The sequence below is a fragment of the Bombina bombina genome, chromosome 1, assembly GCF_027579735.1.
Source record: "Bombina bombina isolate aBomBom1 chromosome 1, aBomBom1.pri, whole genome shotgun sequence".
Taxonomy (NCBI): Eukaryota; Metazoa; Chordata; class Amphibia; order Anura; family Bombinatoridae; genus Bombina; species Bombina bombina.
The window spans coordinates 351,067,134-351,086,255 of NC_069499.1; the positions used below are offsets into that span (position 1 = coordinate 351,067,134).

Below are 19,122 nucleotides of genomic sequence, written 5' to 3' on the forward strand. Positions count from 1 at the left end.
ATGGATCTGCTGGACAGGATGAGTATGTAGAGCTGGACTGAGATAGGACTCACAGCTGCAGCTCCTGCTGGTTCCGCTGGAAGACATCTGCAATGTGCTGGAAGATAGATGGTGAAAAAAGGTAGACCCCACAGTTGATGATATCACTGACAAATGTGCTGGGTTTCTCTACATAGTGCAAAACCTAGAGAGAGGCAAATAAATGGTTAAATCACTGTGTGTTCTTTAAATAATCCCAATTCTAAATACTGCTGCTTTTTACCTGGAACTAAAGAGCTCTATGCACCGTCATCCTCCTACTTTACACTCCAGTAACCTTCTCATAAAATACATTTGACTAGGGCTGCAACTAACTATTATTTTCATATTTGATTAGTTTTTCGATTAATCGACTAGTCGGATAAAAAATTCTGATATTTAAAATAAAATCCACAAACTGAGTGTTATAAATAAACTTCAGACTAAAACTTTATATTAATACAACTGTTTTTCAATTTTTAAACAGCAGAATAAATGTTTATAATTAAGCAAAACCACAAAGTTTTTGAAAAGTGGTAGAATTAGAAAAGGTAGACTACCACTGTTTATAATATTCTGTTATTAACTCTTCCAGAAACTGCATTGAAATGCAAAAATGTAAACATGACCACACGCTCCTGGCTGAGGCTTGCTCTCTTTTTGCAAGCTATTCTGCCTGCAGCTGAGAAGAGGCGCTTATATGGTGTTGAGGTGCCTGAGATGCATAAGTAGGGTTTTGCCAAATTTCACCAAGGTGGGATATTTATGTTTGTTAGCTCCACCAATGCAAAGGGACTCTTACCAGAATAAGTATGGATTTCATTCTAACATAAAAATATCTTGAATATCTATATGCAATAGTAAATAACCAGCTATAAGGGTAGGGAAAAATATGTAATCCACTCTGAAAATAACAGATATATTCTTCTAAAGGTTGAATTTGCTACATATTACAATTTATTAAAAATATAAAAAAACAAAAGTCAAAAGTGCTAAGGACTATTTAGCAATAGCAGGACAAAGCCTTTCACATTTATCTATACAGTACATATAATCAGCAATAGCAAGTGATCCGCTAATAATTGTGCAAACAGATAATAGTGCACATTAATTAAAATAACAACTCCCATAAATCTAGGGCTAGGCATAAATAACAAGCTGGGCAATACATCATGCAAAGCACAGTCCCAAATAACCTGATCCAATACAGACAATGAAAATGATGACTCCTGTAATATCTGGGTTGCACATAAGCCAGGAGTAGTTGTAAACTGTTCTGCAAAATTGCAAAATTTAGGCTAAAGGCATAACCATAAAACACAATACCATGTGCAGGAGCTCATTGCAGTGAAGCAGCTGGTGCAGTGCACAGACCAACTAATCGATTACGAGATTCGTTGATAACTATTTTCATTATCGATTATGTCAAATAGTTGTTGCAGCTCTACATTTGACTCCTGCCTCTATTCTTCCAGTTGAGAACCAAACATTATCTCCACTATATGTTCTTAACCTCCCATCAGCTCGTTACATTTAGCAAACATTAAAGGGACATGAAACCCCAAAAAAATATTTCATGATTTAGGTAGAACATACAATTTTAAACAACTTTCCAGTTTACTTCTATTATAAAATTTGCTTTATTCTCTTGGTATGATTTGTTGAAGGAGAAGCAATGCACTACTGGTTTCTAACTAAACACATGGGAGAGCCAATGACAATCGGTATATATATGCAGCCACCAATCAGCAGCTAGAACCTAGATTATTTGCTGCTCCTGAGCTTACCTAGATAAACCTTTCAGCAAAGGATAACAAGAGAAGAAACCAAATGTAATACTAGAAGTAAATTGAAAAGTTGTTTAAAATTGTATGTTCCGTCTAAATCATGAATGTCTAATAATGACTTTACTGTCCTTTAAAGGCCACTAGATTTCAGTTATGTGCACTGTTCCCTCTAAGGTGCGCGGCTGCGTGGCCGCGCACCTTCCCTTCTGGTGTAGCGCAGGCAGAATATCAGGCCGCGCAGCACCTGCTGTGAGCAGAAGCAGAGAGAGGAAAATGCCTGTAGAACTAATTTGCCAAGTGCCGCCTGCACTGCGCATTGGACCCAGCAATCTGTCACTCATCTAGCCTGATTCTGTGTTCCTGTATGCCAGCACCGAGCTAATGTACTCAGCTTAAAAGTATATTAGCTCAGTGCTGGCAGCAGCGCTGTATACAGGAACACAGAATCAGACAGATTGCTGGGTCCAATGCACAGTGCAGGCGGCACTTGGCAAATTAGTTCTACATTTTTGGGATCTCAGCTCTGCACCTGCCTGACTGCCTCCACTATCTATGCCTCCCAACTGTCCCGGTTTCTGCATTGCCACCACTAGCTCATAAGTGTTGCACACAGTATTTTTAATCTTAGTGCTAGTAGGAGGAATGTTGGAGCCGGAAGTGGAAGATAGCGCTATACATCCTGTACGCGCTACACTAAAAACCCCAGACTGACTGAGTAATAAGCAGTTGCTGTCGCTATCGGGGGCAGCTTTCAGTGCAGTAACAGTTTGTTTCAGTGACAGACATTATCGGTTTAACGATGGGACCACATGGGTCCAACGCGGATATATAAAGCACCATTCACTTAGTTCTAAGGTAAGGCATAACATTGCTTCATTATCCCAGGCGCACTCACGCTGCGCACATTGTTTAATCTGGCTAAGTGGCTATCACTGAAGAGAAGCAAATCAGCGTGTGACACATCTTCAATGGTAAATGCACACCTCTCTGACACCAATAATGCTGTTTATTAGTGGCTGTTAGAAGGAAACAATGAAATGGTTATGGTATGCATTTAAAACGTAGCTTTTATTCCAGTTCTTTAAAATATTAGCCGTAGAACAGGACAGAGCAAAACACGGTTCTAGTTTAAAAGTACAGTGTTTTGCTGTGTCCTGTTCTTCTACGGCTTATATTTTACTGTTCTGTAATAATACGCTACACAGACTCAGAGCCATAAGACCGGCTCCTTCTCTAGCTAAACTGATTGGCCTGCCCTGTTAGCATAGGATGCTGAGGGAAAGCTAAATGAGGCACAGCAAGGAGGGACCGGCAGTAACAGCAGTTACTATAGCCTTCATTCATAAAAAAAACCTGACACTTGCCTCCAAAAACCCTTAATTTATTATACAATCTAAGACAGAGGTCACCTGATCGCCCCCAGCACTGCAGTCAGTAGTGCACACAGAATCATTTTACACTGCGTGCGTGTGTGCTGCTGTAGGAAGTATGTTGGTGGAGTTAGAGCAGGACCCTTTAGTCAGCGTGAGTAACAAACTCATTCATTATTTGTTGTCAGTAGTGCCTTAGATGTTTGAAGCTGTTCACACTCCTTTACATGAATCTATGCTTCAAAGTAGCTGTGTCTGACTCTGTTGGTAGTCTCCCCCCTCCCTGCTCTCATTTCCTCAATTCCTTCTCAAGACTGTGTGGCATCTCCCCTCCTGCTATCTATCTCTAACCTACTTGTCATGAGGATGATGTCAATAGGTTATCAGAAAAAATAAATCACATGGGAAATGTGTTGCTGGGGGTTGGGGATTCCTATTTCAGAATAACTATTAACCCCTTCTTCAGACTTTGCCACATAGTGTGTATGTATGAGTATATCTGTGTATGTTGGTGTGCATTTGTGTATGTATGTGTATATATATATTTTTTTTTGTGTGTTTGTGTATGTTGGGGGGGCAGCAGAATTTTGAGTGCCTAGGGCAGCACAAAACCTAAATACGCCACTGAGTCATACATATTTTATGACTAATAAATGAATCTGTATATATAGGAAATGAGTGAACTTTCTAGTAATTATAATTTCTTCAAAATGATCCTCCATCCTATTTCTAACATACTCATGTAACCACCACGAGCTGATATTTTATTGCCATGTGCATAAAAAAATAAGAAAAAGAAAAAAAGTAAGGGCAGGGGTAATTAAATATTTTTTCAGAGAGTTAACTTGTTTTAATTGAGCCAATCTTTTTTTTTTTTTTTTTGCAGTTTCAAAAATACCCCAATATTATACATAAAATGCTTTCAAATGTTTGCAAATTATTCAAATATTTCCACAAAAACATTTCATAATTTTAAAGAAATGGCACATATGTACACATACATTCATATATGTTATTAGTAGAAATATAAGGCAGCTACAAGAACATCAAATTAAATACCTTATTTGAAGAAAGAAAAGTACACATCACGTCCCTCTGTGTATTGTGGGTGGCACTAGCAACAGAGGGGCTGATGTCTATACATAAAATATATATATGAACCCTGAGTCCTCTCAATGCTTCTAGATATTTAATCTTTTGTAAACTATTGTATATGTATAAGGGCTGGTTGATTGTGATACACTATATATATATATATATATATATATATATATATATATATATATATATATATATATATATATATATATATATATATATATATATATATATATATATATATATATATATATATATATATATACACACACACACACACACACCTGTGTGTGTATGTGTGTATATATATATATATATAATCATTATCCATATATATATATATATATATATATATATATATATATATCCACATACATACATCTATATATATATATATATATATATATATATATATATATATATATATATAGTGCCGCACACAAGCGGTATCAAGCCCGCACACAGAAAAAAATAATTGCACGCACGGAAAAAAAATTAGAGGGAACATTGGTTATGTGTAATCTATATACTAACTAATACTTCTCTTTCTGATCTTATTGTACTATATCTTGTATCATAAGCCAAAACCTCTCTTACTTCTCCAGGATATTACCCATGTACAAAATATATTTTTATCATTTCAAATATAAAGCCACAGCTTCCACTAAAACCCAACAACCCACTAAGACATAAACTAAACATGTGTAAAAACTATGGTTACCAGTAACTCCCACCACAATCTATAGTGACACATACAATGTTCTCAACACTCATATCTTACACCACTGTTAGCCTCTCCATCCACTCTACAGTTCCACATGTTAAATATGGGATCATCCTAGAAATCTGATTTTGTCCCCAAATGACCTCCTAGCAGCCAGTATTGCTATGATCACGATAAGACTTTCCCCTATGTGCCTAATACCAGAACCACCAGTCAATAGCCTCAGCTTGTCTCAATTACGTCCTATTATCAAATGCCACAATCATAATGTTGTACGATTTTGTGTTATGTATTTTACTGTTTAACAATAGGCATTGTCTTTCATTACATCAAAATTAGAAGTCTTGATTAAAGGCAATATTCTTTTGTTACCTCCAGAGTTTCGTCATTTGCTACAATGCAGCCGTAATTCAGTGACTGTTTCCTATTGGCCTGCAGTGACGGAAAAAAAAAAAGAAAATCCAATAAGATATGTTTTTCATTTACAAAGAAAAAAAAATTGCACTTTAGCGCTTTGTTACAGACGTCTATAAATTGTTCATACTTTCTGGCCATACAGTATGCTTTAGACAGTGTTTCCTGTGTCTCTTTCTGTTTTTTTCTGTTCAGATAGAGCATGCAATTTTAAGCAACTTTCTAATTTACTCCTATAATCAAATGTTCTTCATTCTCTTGGTATCTTTATTTGAAAAGCAAGAATGTAAGTTTAGATGCCGGCCCTTTTTTGGTGAACAACCTGGGTTGTTCTTCCTGATTGGTGGATAAATTCACCCACCAATAAACAACTGCGGTCCAGAGTTCTGAACCAAAAATTGGCTGGCTCCTTAGCTTAGATGCCTTTTTCAAATAAAGATAGCAAGAGAACAAAGAAAAATTGATAATAGGAGTAAATTAGAAAGTTGCTTAAAATTGCATGCTCTATCTGAATCACACAAGAAAAAAAATTTGGTTCAGTGTTCCTTTAATAAACTGCTGGATTTTACCCCTGTGCTCCGCTTCTCCTTGTGTTATACAGTATGCTAATCATATTTTATCAATATAGTCTTTACATAGTAAACTATGGATTGATTTAATTCCCCTTGTGGCAGTTACATCTGCATATTAAGGTTTGATTCAGTGGCCAAAAATATGATTATACTAACACTGTAGACTGTTAATCATCTAATACATGTTCCCCAAGTCTAATTTTGCAGTGTCTTTCCCATCTGGATACATAAACGTTTACCACTTACTGTGGTTCCCAACATGATGTAATCGTGAGTGTCTCCATGCTGTTTCTGAAAGTCCAACATCTGGAGCAGGGGAAAATCTGAGCACACATCTGCATTCATCACAAAGAAAGCCTGAGGATTTCCTGACAGAATCTGATCTCGAAAATGATAAATTCCACCACCAGTACCCAGAGCTGAATATTCCTGTAGGTACCTGACAAAGTGCAGGTAGAGAATTTAATATTACAGCAGCATTGGCAATAAAAAGAAACTTTGCAGTTAGTTATCAGCCACATGCATTAGAGCATAACTGACTATAAATGAAGCATGGATTTAAAACCTTGTGAAAAGAAAAAATATATGTACAGCATTTTTAAACACACACACTTTTATATGGACGAATAAGCATGAGTTCAATGTTAAACTTTTATTTTTAAACTGTGTGTGAACTGTGACTCTGCTTTGGGTTTTATACACTGACACTGTATTTTTTTAATCAGCTTACCTACTAAAAGGTAAGGACAAGTTCTCAAGCAGACAACCTGTCCACCTGTGATGCAGCATTGCTTGGCGAAATTTAAGATTGCACAAGAGCTTCCGCATGATTGGCTGTGAGAGAGCAGGGCCTGAGCGAGTGCCTCTGAGGTGGCAGGGGAGGATAAGAAGCAGGAACTGCTTCTTTAATTTGTGGTTGCAGGCTTGCTAACTCAAGCTTTCACCACAATGTGTCTGAAGCTGAATGCTTCCACTTAATTTCAGCTTTTCTTAAAGCAATGGTAAAGTTTCCAATTCGTATAATCAGATCCAGAGTGGTAACAATATTTTAAATGGACTTTCTAATACCCCATACTCCGGCCACCCACCTCAAAAGTATTTTTTTTGTGAGTTGACTGTTTGAACTGTTTTTCAATCAGTGCTCTAGCCACAATAAAAATTGTGTGAATGCCGTATGGCTAGAGCACTGATTGGAGAAACGTTCTAACCATTAGCTCACAAAAAAAAAAAAATTATGTTTGAACTTTTCAGCCGGAGTGCAGGGTATTAGAATTTATATTGAATCTTCAGTAGAATAGATTCATTAATTAAAGTTCGTCCAAAATATTGTTTCCATTCCGGATCGAATTATACCAATTGGAAACTTTACCATCACTTTAATATGATCAGTTTGACAAACAAATACACATTTATTTTATTTTTTCTTATTTAATCAAGATATGACACATACCACTGAAACCTTATATAACTCTCAAACCCCTAACAATACTTACCTAATGCCTACTTTAAACTCCTGCTGGGCTGTTAAAAGGAAACGGCTCAGAGATTCATTAGGCTGATAAAATCCTATTAACAATATTTCCTTCAAATTTGGCACCTAGTATGGAGAAGAGTGGGAGTTATAAACACAGGGTTAAAAATAGGTTGAAGTGGTGATGTTTATAAAGTTTAAACATATAGTGTTACCTTGCTGCAAGCTTCAATGTGATGCTGTAGCATAGGGACACCTGCGACTGGGAACAGAGGCTTGGGGACCTCAAAGGATAAAGGGCGGAATCTGGTACCTAAGAAAAAAAAAAAAACAAAAAAAAAAACAGAAGTTCGTATTTCAGAACAGTTTTCCTAAGAGCACATTAGGTACATGCAACTAGCTAAAAACCTTCTTCAACAGATAACTTCATTTTTCTTTCATGATTTAGGTAGAACATATAATTTCGAACAACTTTACAGTTTACTTCTATTATCAAATTTGCTTCGTTCTCTTGGTATCATATGTTGAAGGAGCAGCAATGCATTACTGGTTTCTAACTGAACACATGGGTGAGCCAATTATTTATGATCATCATCATCAGGTATTTGTAGAGCGCCAAAAGGTTCCGCAGTGCTATGAACATAGGTGGTATATAAAAAAACGATTACAGGAATCAAATGGGAGAGAGAGGGTCCTGCCGAGAGTTGCACTGTTTTAGTCGGCTCTTATGAAGGTGAACTACAAACAGCTGGGCTCATAGGCTTACATGCTATGGGGTTTTAGCGGATAGCAGTGGAGATAGGAAGGTTAGTGTAGGTTGTAAGCATCCCTGAATAGTAGAGTTTTCAGGGAACACTTGAAGCGTTTAAAACTAGAGGTGATTCTTGTGGAGCGAGGCAGAGAGTTCAATAAGATGGGAGCCAGTCTTGAGAAATCTTGTAGACGGGAATGTCAGGAGGTAACAAAAGAGGAGGAGATCATGAGCGGAGCGAAGGGGGCGGGAGGGAGATTATCTGGAGACAAGGTCTGAGATGTAGGGGGGAGCAATGCAATTGAGGGCTTTGTGTGTCAGAGTGAGAATTTTGTGTTTGATCCTGGAGGAAAGAGGAAGTCAGTGAAGGGATTGGCAGAGAGGTGCGGCAGATGAAAAGCGACGTGCAAGGAAGATGAGCCTGGCAGAGGCATTCATTATGGATTGTAAAGGAGCTAGGTGGCAGCTAGGGAGACCAGAGAGGATAGAGTTGCAGTAGTCGAGGCGGGAAAGGATGAGAGAGTGGATTGAAATATCTTAATTGTGTCTTGTGTAAGGAAATGTCTAATTTTAGCGATATTTTTAAAATCGAAGCGGCAGGCTTTAGCCAAGGACTGAATGTGAGGAGTGAAAGAAAGGTCTGAGTCAAGTGTGACCCCAAGACATCGGGCATGTGAGGTTGGGCTAATGATGGCGTTGTCAACAGTTATAGAGACATGGGGGTGGAGATTTTGGAAGAAGGGGGGGGGGGGGGAATAAGGAGCTCAGTTTTGGAGAGATTTAGCTTGAGGTAGTGAGAGGACATCCAAGATGAGATATGAGAGAGACAGTTAGTGACATGGGTTAGCAAGGAAGGAGATAGTTCTGGTGCAGAGAGGTAGATTTGGGTATCGTTGGCATACAAATGATGATGAAAACCATGGGACTTTATTAAGGAGCCTAGTGAGGGCGTGTAGATTGAGAAGAGAAGGGGACCAAGGACAGAGCCTTGCGGTACCCCAACAGAAAGAGGTAACGGGGCAGAGGATACCCCAGAGAAGGCTACACTAAAGGTACGGTTAGAGGGATAGGAAGAGAACCAAGAGAGAGCTGTGTCACAAATGCCGAAGGATTGGAGGGTATGGAGCAAAAGAGGGTGGTCGACAGTATCAAAGGCTGCAGACAGACCAAGGAGGATAAGCAGGGAGAAGTGGCCTTTTGATTTTGCTGTAAGTAGGTCGTTGGTAACCTTAACAATTGCTGTCTCTGTAGAGTGAAGGGGGCGAAATCCAGATTGCAGTGGGTCAAGGAGGGAGTATAATGTAAGGAAATGGGATAGACGTGCATATACTAGCTTTTCAAGAAGCTTTGAGGCAAGAGGTAGTAGGGAAATAGGGCGGTAGTTGGATGGGAAGGTTGGATCGAGAGGTTTTTTGAGGATAGGTGTGACTAATGCATGTTTAAGAGATGTGGGAACTATAACAGTGCTGAGAGAGAGGTTGAAGATGTGTGTGAGTATAGGTGTAAGGGTAGAAGAGAGGGAGGGGAGAAGTTGTGAGGGGATGGGGTCGAGGGGACAGGTAGTGAGGTGAGAGGATAGTATAAGGGTAGACACGTCATCCTCTGTAACAGGGGCAAAAGAGCTACATTTATGGCTATATGGGTTTTGGATGATTGTGAGCTTTTGGGGGGTGGGAGACCGGTAGTATGTTGAGAGCAGATTTCAGTTCTGATGGAGTCGATTTTGTTGTTGAAGTAGCTGGCAAAATCTTGAGAAAAGTCGGTATATGACTGCATTGCATATAGAGAGGGTGAGAGAATAAGCGAATCATGTGTGTTTCGAATGAAGAAAATGTGAGGGAAGAGAAGGGATGTATTTGTTGAAAGGTGCAACGAGAGGAAAGTAAAATACCAACACCACCTTCTTGTCTATTGTCAGAACTAGGAGTGTGGCTGAAGTGGAGACCCCCCATGTGACAGTGCAGCAGAGGAAGCAGTGTCTGAAGGAGAGAGCCAGGTTTCTGTGAGAGCCAGAAGATTGAGAGAGTGGGAGATAAAGAGGTCATGGATAGCAGTGAGTTTGTTGCAAACAGAGCGAGAATTCCATAGTGCACAAGTGAAGAGGGTGGTGACTTTAGATGCAAGAGAAACAAGATTAAGGTTACCAGAGTTTTGTTTTTGAAGTCTATTGAAGGGAACACATGGGTGTGCAGGGCAAGGAAGTTGTGGGGACCAGGATTAGGGGAGATGTCGCCAGCAGTTGGTATGAGCAAGAGGGAGAGTGACATGAGATGGGGATTTGCAGTAGTGAGACTGTTTTTGTGATGAGTTGCAAGGGGGAGAGAGAGTCTTTAGGAATGTGTAAAGTTCATGAATACAAAAGTAATGTGAGGGTAAGAGAGATGGGCTAATGAGCAATGCAGGTGGTGAGGGGTAAGGAGTAAATGAGTAAAGTAGTTTGTTAAACAGACAGAAGGTGGCAAAAAGGAATATGAAGATATTTAGCATTTCTACAAAATAGACAGTATATAGTCAGACAGCCAATGACAATCAGAGATATATATATATATATATATGCAGCCACCAATCAGCAGCTAGAACCTAGGTTCTTTGCTGCCCCTGAGCTTACCTACAAAAACCTTTCAGCAAAGGATAACAAGAGAAGGAAGCAAATTAAAAAATAGAAGTAAATTGGAAAGTTATTTAAAATTGTATGTTCTGTTTAAATCATGAATGCCTAATTATGACTTTACTATCCCTTTAATAAGGAATCATCCTAGCATAGATTGTAAAGGGACATCGTAAAATTTTCTCCCATTTAATGTGTGGTCTATTTGACCTGCTTCAGTGTATTTGTTTGCAAACTGTACCTTTATTTGTTATTTGAAATATCTACTTTTTGTCTGTTGTATCTCCACCTTCACTGAAAATATGAGTAACAAACATTTTCTCTGTAGAAAAGCTAGGTAAATAGGAGACAATAACACTGATTAATCTCCCAGTGGGGGTATGAGGGATAATCCCCTTAAAGGGACATGAAACCCAACATGTTTCATTCACAATTTAATAGAGAATACAATTTAAACAAAAGTTTCCAATTTACTTCTATTATCAATTTTGCTTTGTACTCATGTTATACTTTGTTAACCCCTTAATGACCGCAGCACTTTTCCATTTTCTGTCCGTTTGGGACCGAGGCTATTTTTACATTTTTGCGGTGTTTGTGTTTAGCTGTAATTTTCCTCTTACTCATTTACTGTACCCACACATATTATAAACCGTTTTTCTCGCCATTAAATGGACTTTCTAAAGATACCATTATTTTTATCATATCTTCTAATTTACTCTAATTTTTTTTATAAAATATGAGGAAAAAATGGAAAAAAAACACACACTTTTTCTAACTTTGACCCCCAAAATCTGTTACACATCTACAACCACCAAAAAACACCTATGCTAAATAGTTTCTAAATTTTGTTCTGAGTTTAGAAATACCCAATGTTTACATGTTCTTTGCTTTTTTTGCAAGTTATAGGTCCATAAATACAAGTAGCACTTTGCTATTTCCAAACCACTTTTATTTCAAAATTAGCGCTAGTTATATTGGAACACTGATATCTTTCAGGAATCCCTGAATATCCATTGACATGTATACATTTTTATTTAGAAGACATCCCAAAGTATTCATCTAGGCCCATTTTGGAATATTTCATACCACCATTTCACTGCCAAATGCGATCAAATAAAAAAAATTGTTCACTTTTTCACAATTTTTTTTCACAAACTTTAGGTTTCTCACTGAAATCATTTACAAACAGCTTGTGCAATTATAGCATAAATGGTTGTAAATTCTTCTCTGGGATCCCCTTTGTTCATAAATAGCAGACATATATGGCTTTGGCGTTGCTTTTTGGCAATTAGAAGGCTGCTAAATGCCACTGCCCACCACACGTGTTTTATGCCCAGCAGTGAAGGGGTTAATTAGGGAGCATGTAGGGAGCTTGTATGGTTAATTTTAGCTTTAGTGTAGTGTAGTAGACAACCCCAAGTATTGATCTAGGCCCATTTTGGTATATTTCATGCCACCATTTCACCGCCATATGCGATCAAATTTTAAAAAAAAGTTACATTTTTCACAATTTTAGGTTTCTCACTGAAATTATTTACAAACAGCTTGTGCAATTATGGCACAAATGGTTTTAAATGCTTCTCTGGGATCCCCTTTGTTCAGAAATAGCAGACATATATGGCTTTGGCGTTGCTTTTTGGTAATTAGAAGGCTGCTAAATGCTGCTGCGCATCACATGTGTATTATGGCTAGCAGTGAAGGGGTTAATTAAGTAGTTTGTAGGGAGCTTGCAGGGTTAATTTTAGCTCTAGTGTAGAGATCAGCCTCCCACCTGACACATCCCACCCCCTGATCCCTCCCAAACAGCTCCCTTCCCTCCCCCACCCCACAATTGTCCCCGCCATCTTAAGTACTGGCAGAAAGTCTGCCAGTACTAAAATAAAAGTTTTTTTTTAATTTTTTTTTGTTTTTTTCAGCATATTTACATATGCTGCTTTGTAGAATCCCCCCTTAGCCCCCACCCTCCCTGATCCCCCCCAAAACAGCTCTCTAACCCTCCCCCTCTGATTTATTGGGGGCCATCTTGGGTACTGGCAGCTGTCTGCCAGTACCCAGTTTCAAGAAAAAAAGTTTTTAAAAAAAAATAAAAAACATTCTGTAGTGTAGCTTCCCCCCCCCCCCAAAAGACAAACCCCAACACCTTAATTGAATTATAAAAAAAACTTTTATTACCGTTTTTTAGTATTTTTTGTTTAACTGTTTTCTGTAGTGTAGCGGTTCCCACCCGCTCCCACCCCATGCACGCACCCGCCCCCGTCCTCCCGTGCACGCGCCAGTGCGTGCCCCCGGTCATCCACGCCCACAATCCCGCCCCCCTGCATGTCACCAAGGCCATCGATGGCCACCACCCGCCTCCCACACCGGCTCCCACTCACCAACGCGGTAAGCCAACGATCTCCGGTGCAGAGAGGGCCACAGAGTGGCTCTCTCTGCACCGGATGGCTTAAAAAGGTTATTGCAGAATGCCTCGATATCAAGGCATCACTGCAATAACTGGAAAGCAGCTGGAAGCGAGCAGGATCGCTTCCAGCTGCTTTCCAGACCGAGGACGTGCAGGGTACGTCCTTGGTCGTTAAGGGTATTTTTTTAGAGAACGTACCCTGCACGCCCTCGGTCGTTAAGGGGTTAAAGAGATATCTAGATAGGTAGCGTGCACATGTCTGGAGCACTACATGACAGGAAATAGTGCTGCCATCTAGTGTTTTTGGTAATGTATAACATTATTGTTAAACTGCTGCCATATAGTGCTGCATTTAATTTTGGAAAGGTTATTGGTGCGCAAATCTTACCCCTGCATAAACACTACCCTGTTCCCAAAAAAGTACAGTGTAAGAAGATATTAGTAGTAGAAAAATTGTGTGAATGCGCATAAACAGCACGGGGATAAAGGTGATTTGTTTATTTGAGCAAAAAATAGATTAGTTTAGTATGTTTCTTCTAAATTGGATATATTAATTTTGACTATAGTGATCAGTGTTGACTAAGCTTATTTGGTGTAAATGCTATATAGCTTAATTTATAAGATGCTATAGAATAAAAATCAAAAAATAAGAATTCAGATTGGCATTACTGTTAGTAAAAACTTGTATGGATAATTGGACCTAAAAAGTCCTACGTACTACTTGATCCAAGTTTCAGCTGAATCTTAACTAGTGATACGTTTGTAACACAAAAAAGTATCCTGCACTATGTATTTATAGGCTGGATTGCATGCGGTATAACTGTATAGATTTGCACTATATTGCACTTCCTAAATGGAAATGTATACCATAAAATAATACAGAGTAAAAAATAAACACCAATCTTAGGTAAATATATTAATACAATTTATTGCACATATACTTTGAAAACATATACATAAAACCCTGTGGTGACCGGTCACTGAGTAAAAAACGTATGGTTAAAAAAAATCGATAAAAATTATTGAATGATTTTGAATAAGAATCCCTCTTGAACCTATATGTTGGTTTCTTATAAAAGTTCAGAATGAGAGAAGTTTAAGAAAGTAAAATTTCGTTTCTGTTGTTGAAAAATATCGTAGAGTTTTGGTGAGGCTTTTATCTTTCTATATATGCCCAGTTCTTTCAAAATCGTGTTGTACGTTAGATTTCTTGAAAATAAAAGTCTACTTTTCAGACCGTGTTAGTCTAACCACACTGCCGGGCTGATACACTCTGAAGTGCTTACCTGTTCTGCGGTCGTACCTTACTGCGGTAGCACTAGTGTCTCTGCGCAGTGTGCTCGGCTTGTGGAAGTAGTCCCACTTGTATCCTTTGCAATCCTCCGTACCCGTAGGTAGTAAAAACTTGTAATGTTGGTTATTCTTTCTTTAGTATCACCATCAACGCGTTTCGCCACTCTTGGTGGCTTTATCAAGATGGTTTAGTTGTGATAGATTCCTTCTTTATAAATGCATTGGTGGATTTCCATTGGTTAATGAAATAAGCCTCATTTTCAACTTCTTATTTGTTAAAGGTGGAATTTATAGGTGGCTCTTAAGGTGGAATAGTTATTGTTCATTTTTCCTCATAGTCCACATCTTTAGAAACAGCAGGCATATTAGTGTCATTCTCTTACTTAGAATTTATGCATACATTCCCAATTTCTTATACTACGACGTGTTTGATATATTTAATGTGCAACAGTCTATTTTAGTCAATTTTGACTTATTTTAACATTCTTAACTTCTACAGTTATCTAAAAGATTCTCTAATTTGATGGTTGTAATTCCTTAATATTAAGGGTACATCTAAACACTGTCTATCTAAGTTGATGCTCTTTATGTCTGTCTATTGTGCAACTATTTTTGGAAACACATAATGATATATAATATTAGTTATGTATAATAGGGAAAAAAAGTGATACCAGTATCGTTATTAATATTGTGATTTTTAGGATGTAACGTATAGTTCATGTATTTAAAGGATCAAAAATTATACAACTTGGTTGTTAAACTGTTATTGGTCCTAAATAGTATTCCCTATTGTCTTGTAACCTAATCTAGTTTTTTTACACTTTCATTGCCGGGGGTATTAGTCTAAAATAAATGGACCTAGGTCTAGCTCTGAGTTTAGACCTTTTGGGTATAATGTCTGCATTTCATATATATATTCGGCTTCTTTTCTTAATAGTAGACGTTCATAGTCGCCACCACGCCAAGGTTTTTTAATCTTACATATCCCCCAATATTTTAGATCTTTTATATTATTTTTATGTTTTAGCCTGAAGTGTTCGTACAATCTAGTATCCTGGTCCCCTTTTTCAATATGATTTAGATGTTCTCTAATCCTTGTTCTTAGGGTCCTGGTGGTCTCCCCTATGTATTGCTTCCCACAAGTGCACTGGATTAAATATATAATCCCCTTATCACTACATCTAATGGTGTCTCTTATATGATACTTCTTATTGGTATTAGTAGATATATATTCCTTACATTTGTTGCTGTGTTCGCAGGCTTTACAGCTATAGCAAGGGTAGTAGCCTCTTAATCTATTACCCATCAAGTCTTGATCTTTTGTTTTAAGTTGTTGTGCCTTCTTAGTGAAGTCACTTGGGGCTAAGATGTTCTTAATATTTGTTGTCTTCCTGAAAATAATTTCTGGACGATCTGGGATTATATCTCCTATAATTGTATCTGATCTGATAAGATGCCAATATTTATATATTATTCTCCTTAGGAGATTATGGTGGCAACTATAATTAGTCACCAATGGTACTGTTAAATTGTCATTTTTGTTATCCTTGTTCTTTATTCTCTTTGAGAGAAGATCTTGTCTCTCTATATTTCTGACTTCAGATATATCAATTTCTAATTTTTCCGGTTCATAACCTTTCTCCAAAAATCTACTTTCCAATATCTTAACCTGTTGATCATAATCTGAGATTTTTGAACAATTACGCCTGATTCTTAAAAATTGTCCCTTGGGGATGTTGTCGATCCAACGTTTAAGGTGACAGCTATGTGTTGGAATATAATTGTTGGCGTCTATTGGCTTAAAATGATTTTTGGTTGCTATTTGTCCATTCTCTACATATATGTCCAAGTCTAGAAAAGTGATCAATTCTTTACTTATAGTATAAGTGAATTTCAAATTTGCCTCATTCTTATTCATATCTTCTAAGAAAGAAATTAGGGTTTCCTCTGTCCCTCTCCATACAATCAAAATATCGTCGATATATCTTTTGTAGAGCACGAGGTTTGCTCCCAGCTCATGCCCCTGGATAAAGTGGTGTTCCCATTTACCCATAAAAAGGTTGGCATAGCTGGATGTCACCAACTAGCCGCAAGCTGTAGAGACACTAGTGCTACCGCAGTAAGGTACGACCGCAGAACAGGTAAGCACTTCAGAGTGTATCAGCCCGGCAGTGTGGTTAGACTAAATTGTATTAATATATTTACCTAAGATTGGTGTTTATTTTTTACTCTGTATTATTTTATGGTATACATTTCCATTTAGGAAGTGCAATATAGTGCAAATCTATACAGTTATACCGCATGCAATCCAGCCTATAAATACATAGTGCAGGATACTTTTTTGTGTTACAAACGTATCACTAGTTAAGATTCAGCTGAAACTTGGATCAAGTAGTACGTAGGACTTTTTAGGTCCAATTATCCATACAAGTTTTTACTAACAGCAATGCCAATCTGAATTCTTATTTTTTGATTTTTATTCTATAGCATCTTATAAATTAAGCTATATAGCATTTACACCAAATAAGCTTAGTCAACACTGATCACTATAGTCAAAATTAATATATCCAATTTAGAAGAAACATACTAAACTAATCTATTTTTTGCTCAAATAAACAAATCACCTTTATCCCCGTGCTGTTTATGCGCATTCACACAATTTTTCTACTACTAATATAGTGCTGCAGAAACATGCACACTCCTGAGCTTTGTTTCCTGCTTTTCAACAAAGGATAGCAATAAAACAAAGAACATTTGATAACAGAAGTAAAATTAGAATGTTGTTTAAAATTGTATTGTCTGATTCAGGAAAGAACATGTTGGGGTTTTATGTCCCTTTCAAGCCTTCTGTAGTCTCTCCAAGCTTTTCCAGTTACTACATTATTCTATGCAGCAGATTTACTAAACAGTGGAAATAATAATAATAATGATAATAAGTGAGGTATAAAAGGAACATAAAACTCAAAATTAAAGTGCACATAAATATTTTCCAGTTCTGAAAATAAGCATTTTTCTCAAAATAAATTAGAGATAGATAGATAGATAGATAGATACATAGAGATAGACAAACAGACAGAGAGAAAATTGTATTCTTATAAAAGTTATAACTGTATCAGTGACAGTTTTTAAAATGCATTTGACCCCTGTACCCTCATTCAAATACTACTCGCTCTTGCTCATAGAGCCAGCAATGAAGCAAATGTAGTCACCACAGATGCAGGCAAATGAGGCATATATACATATGCTCCATCGGTAGTAAAACTTTTCACATTTGATACTACATGTGTACTGCAAAAATGCTTATATTAATTCATGGGGAAATTAATGAGCAGATTATAGTACAGTATGACCTGGGTAAGTTACAGAGACTGGTAACGCCCTTTAGTGAATTATGCCCCTGTTTACCAAGAGCGTTTGGGTTATATCCTAAACACATCCTATTTGTTCCCCTCAATTAACAATGAAATGCAACACATATGTTCATGTCGAAATTCTTGCTTACTGACGTGGAACTACGCAATTCATTACTGAAATTATACTCACCTTTTTGAGGACCTCCTATAAGGATGACTGCTTTTAGCATCTTTGCAGCTTCTGCAACAATAAATATTATATTTAACGTATTAAATATTGATACTCAATAGAATGCAGTATCGGTATTTAGTTTTGACGATGTATTAATTTTTCTAAAACGATCTCTTACAACTAAAGTTTACTGTACCTTCAAAACCTTCTCAACAGATAATCATATCAAAATTTACCTCTGTACTTCCGTGTTGATGGCTCTAAAGCTTTAGACAGCTAGCAGCTAGCATGCTAGGACTTGTAGTTTTCCGGTTCTATCTCGTCACTCATTGGTTACACTGGACAGGCTACGTGTCGCTAATGTAAAGCTTTCTGGTTGTCATGCAACGTACAACGTGACGCCAGTGAGCTTGGCTTACGAAAGATTGGGTGTGTTTAAATTCCAGCGGCTGTTTATTATACGCATCACTTTTGACGAGCTTTACATTAGTAGTGAAAATGCCATTCACATCGATCTGATTCTGTTCTATATAATTGGACATCAAACTATTTTTATATATGCCTAGTAAGTATATGTATGCAACTTAGCACTTCATTAGACTTGCGCAAGCATACGTGTTTTAAAAGCATTCAAACTAAAAAGAACATGTTTTATTGTTTTGTCTGTATTTTTCCCCCAGTGATATTGTCTGCAAAGTAACGTGTGACAGATCTCATTTGTTTGTGGTGAATATTCTAGTGTCTAAAAAGTTTGAAATGCAAAATTATGAGTAATTTAAAGGGACACTGAACCCACATTTTTTCTTTCATGATTCAGATAGAGCATGCCATTTTAAGCAACTTTCTAATTTACTCCTATTATCAATTTTCTTCATTCTCTTGCTATCTTTATTTGAAAAACAAGAAGGTAAGTTTAGAAACCTGCCCATTTTTGGTTCACAACCTGAGTTGTCCTTACTGATTGGACAGCACCAATAAACAAGTGCTGTCTAGGGTCTGAACCAAAAATTGTCTGGCTCCTTAGCTTAGATACCTTCTTTTTCAAATAAAGATAGAAAGAGAACGAAGAAAAATTGATAATAGGAGTAAA

At 37.4% G+C, this 19,122-nt stretch overlaps 1 protein-coding gene across 2 annotated transcripts in view; it reads right to left on the reverse strand.

The window, feature by feature from the left end:
* GMPPA (GDP-mannose pyrophosphorylase A) overlaps window positions 1-18,361 on the reverse strand; it is a 35,437-nt gene extending 17,076 nt beyond the window's left edge. Inside the window, exons 1-7 of one of the 2 annotated variants that reach the window (XM_053698165.1) lie at window positions 18,269-18,361; window positions 18,051-18,101; window positions 7,670-7,767; window positions 7,477-7,580; window positions 6,230-6,422; window positions 5,370-5,429; window positions 54-184 (exon numbers count right to left, since the gene is read on the reverse strand). In XM_053698165.1, coding sequence (XP_053554140.1) covers window positions 54-184; window positions 5,370-5,429; window positions 6,230-6,422; window positions 7,477-7,580; window positions 7,670-7,767; window positions 18,051-18,090 — 626 coding nt within the window. In that variant the 5' untranslated portion in view covers window positions 18,091-18,101; window positions 18,269-18,361. Of the gene's footprint in view, window positions 1-53; window positions 185-5,369; window positions 5,430-6,229; window positions 6,423-7,476; window positions 7,581-7,669; window positions 7,768-18,050; window positions 18,102-18,228 lie in introns of both variants that reach the window. The other variant, XM_053698166.1, reaches the window with a different exon arrangement.
* Window positions 18,362-19,122: the final 761 nt, after the last annotated feature.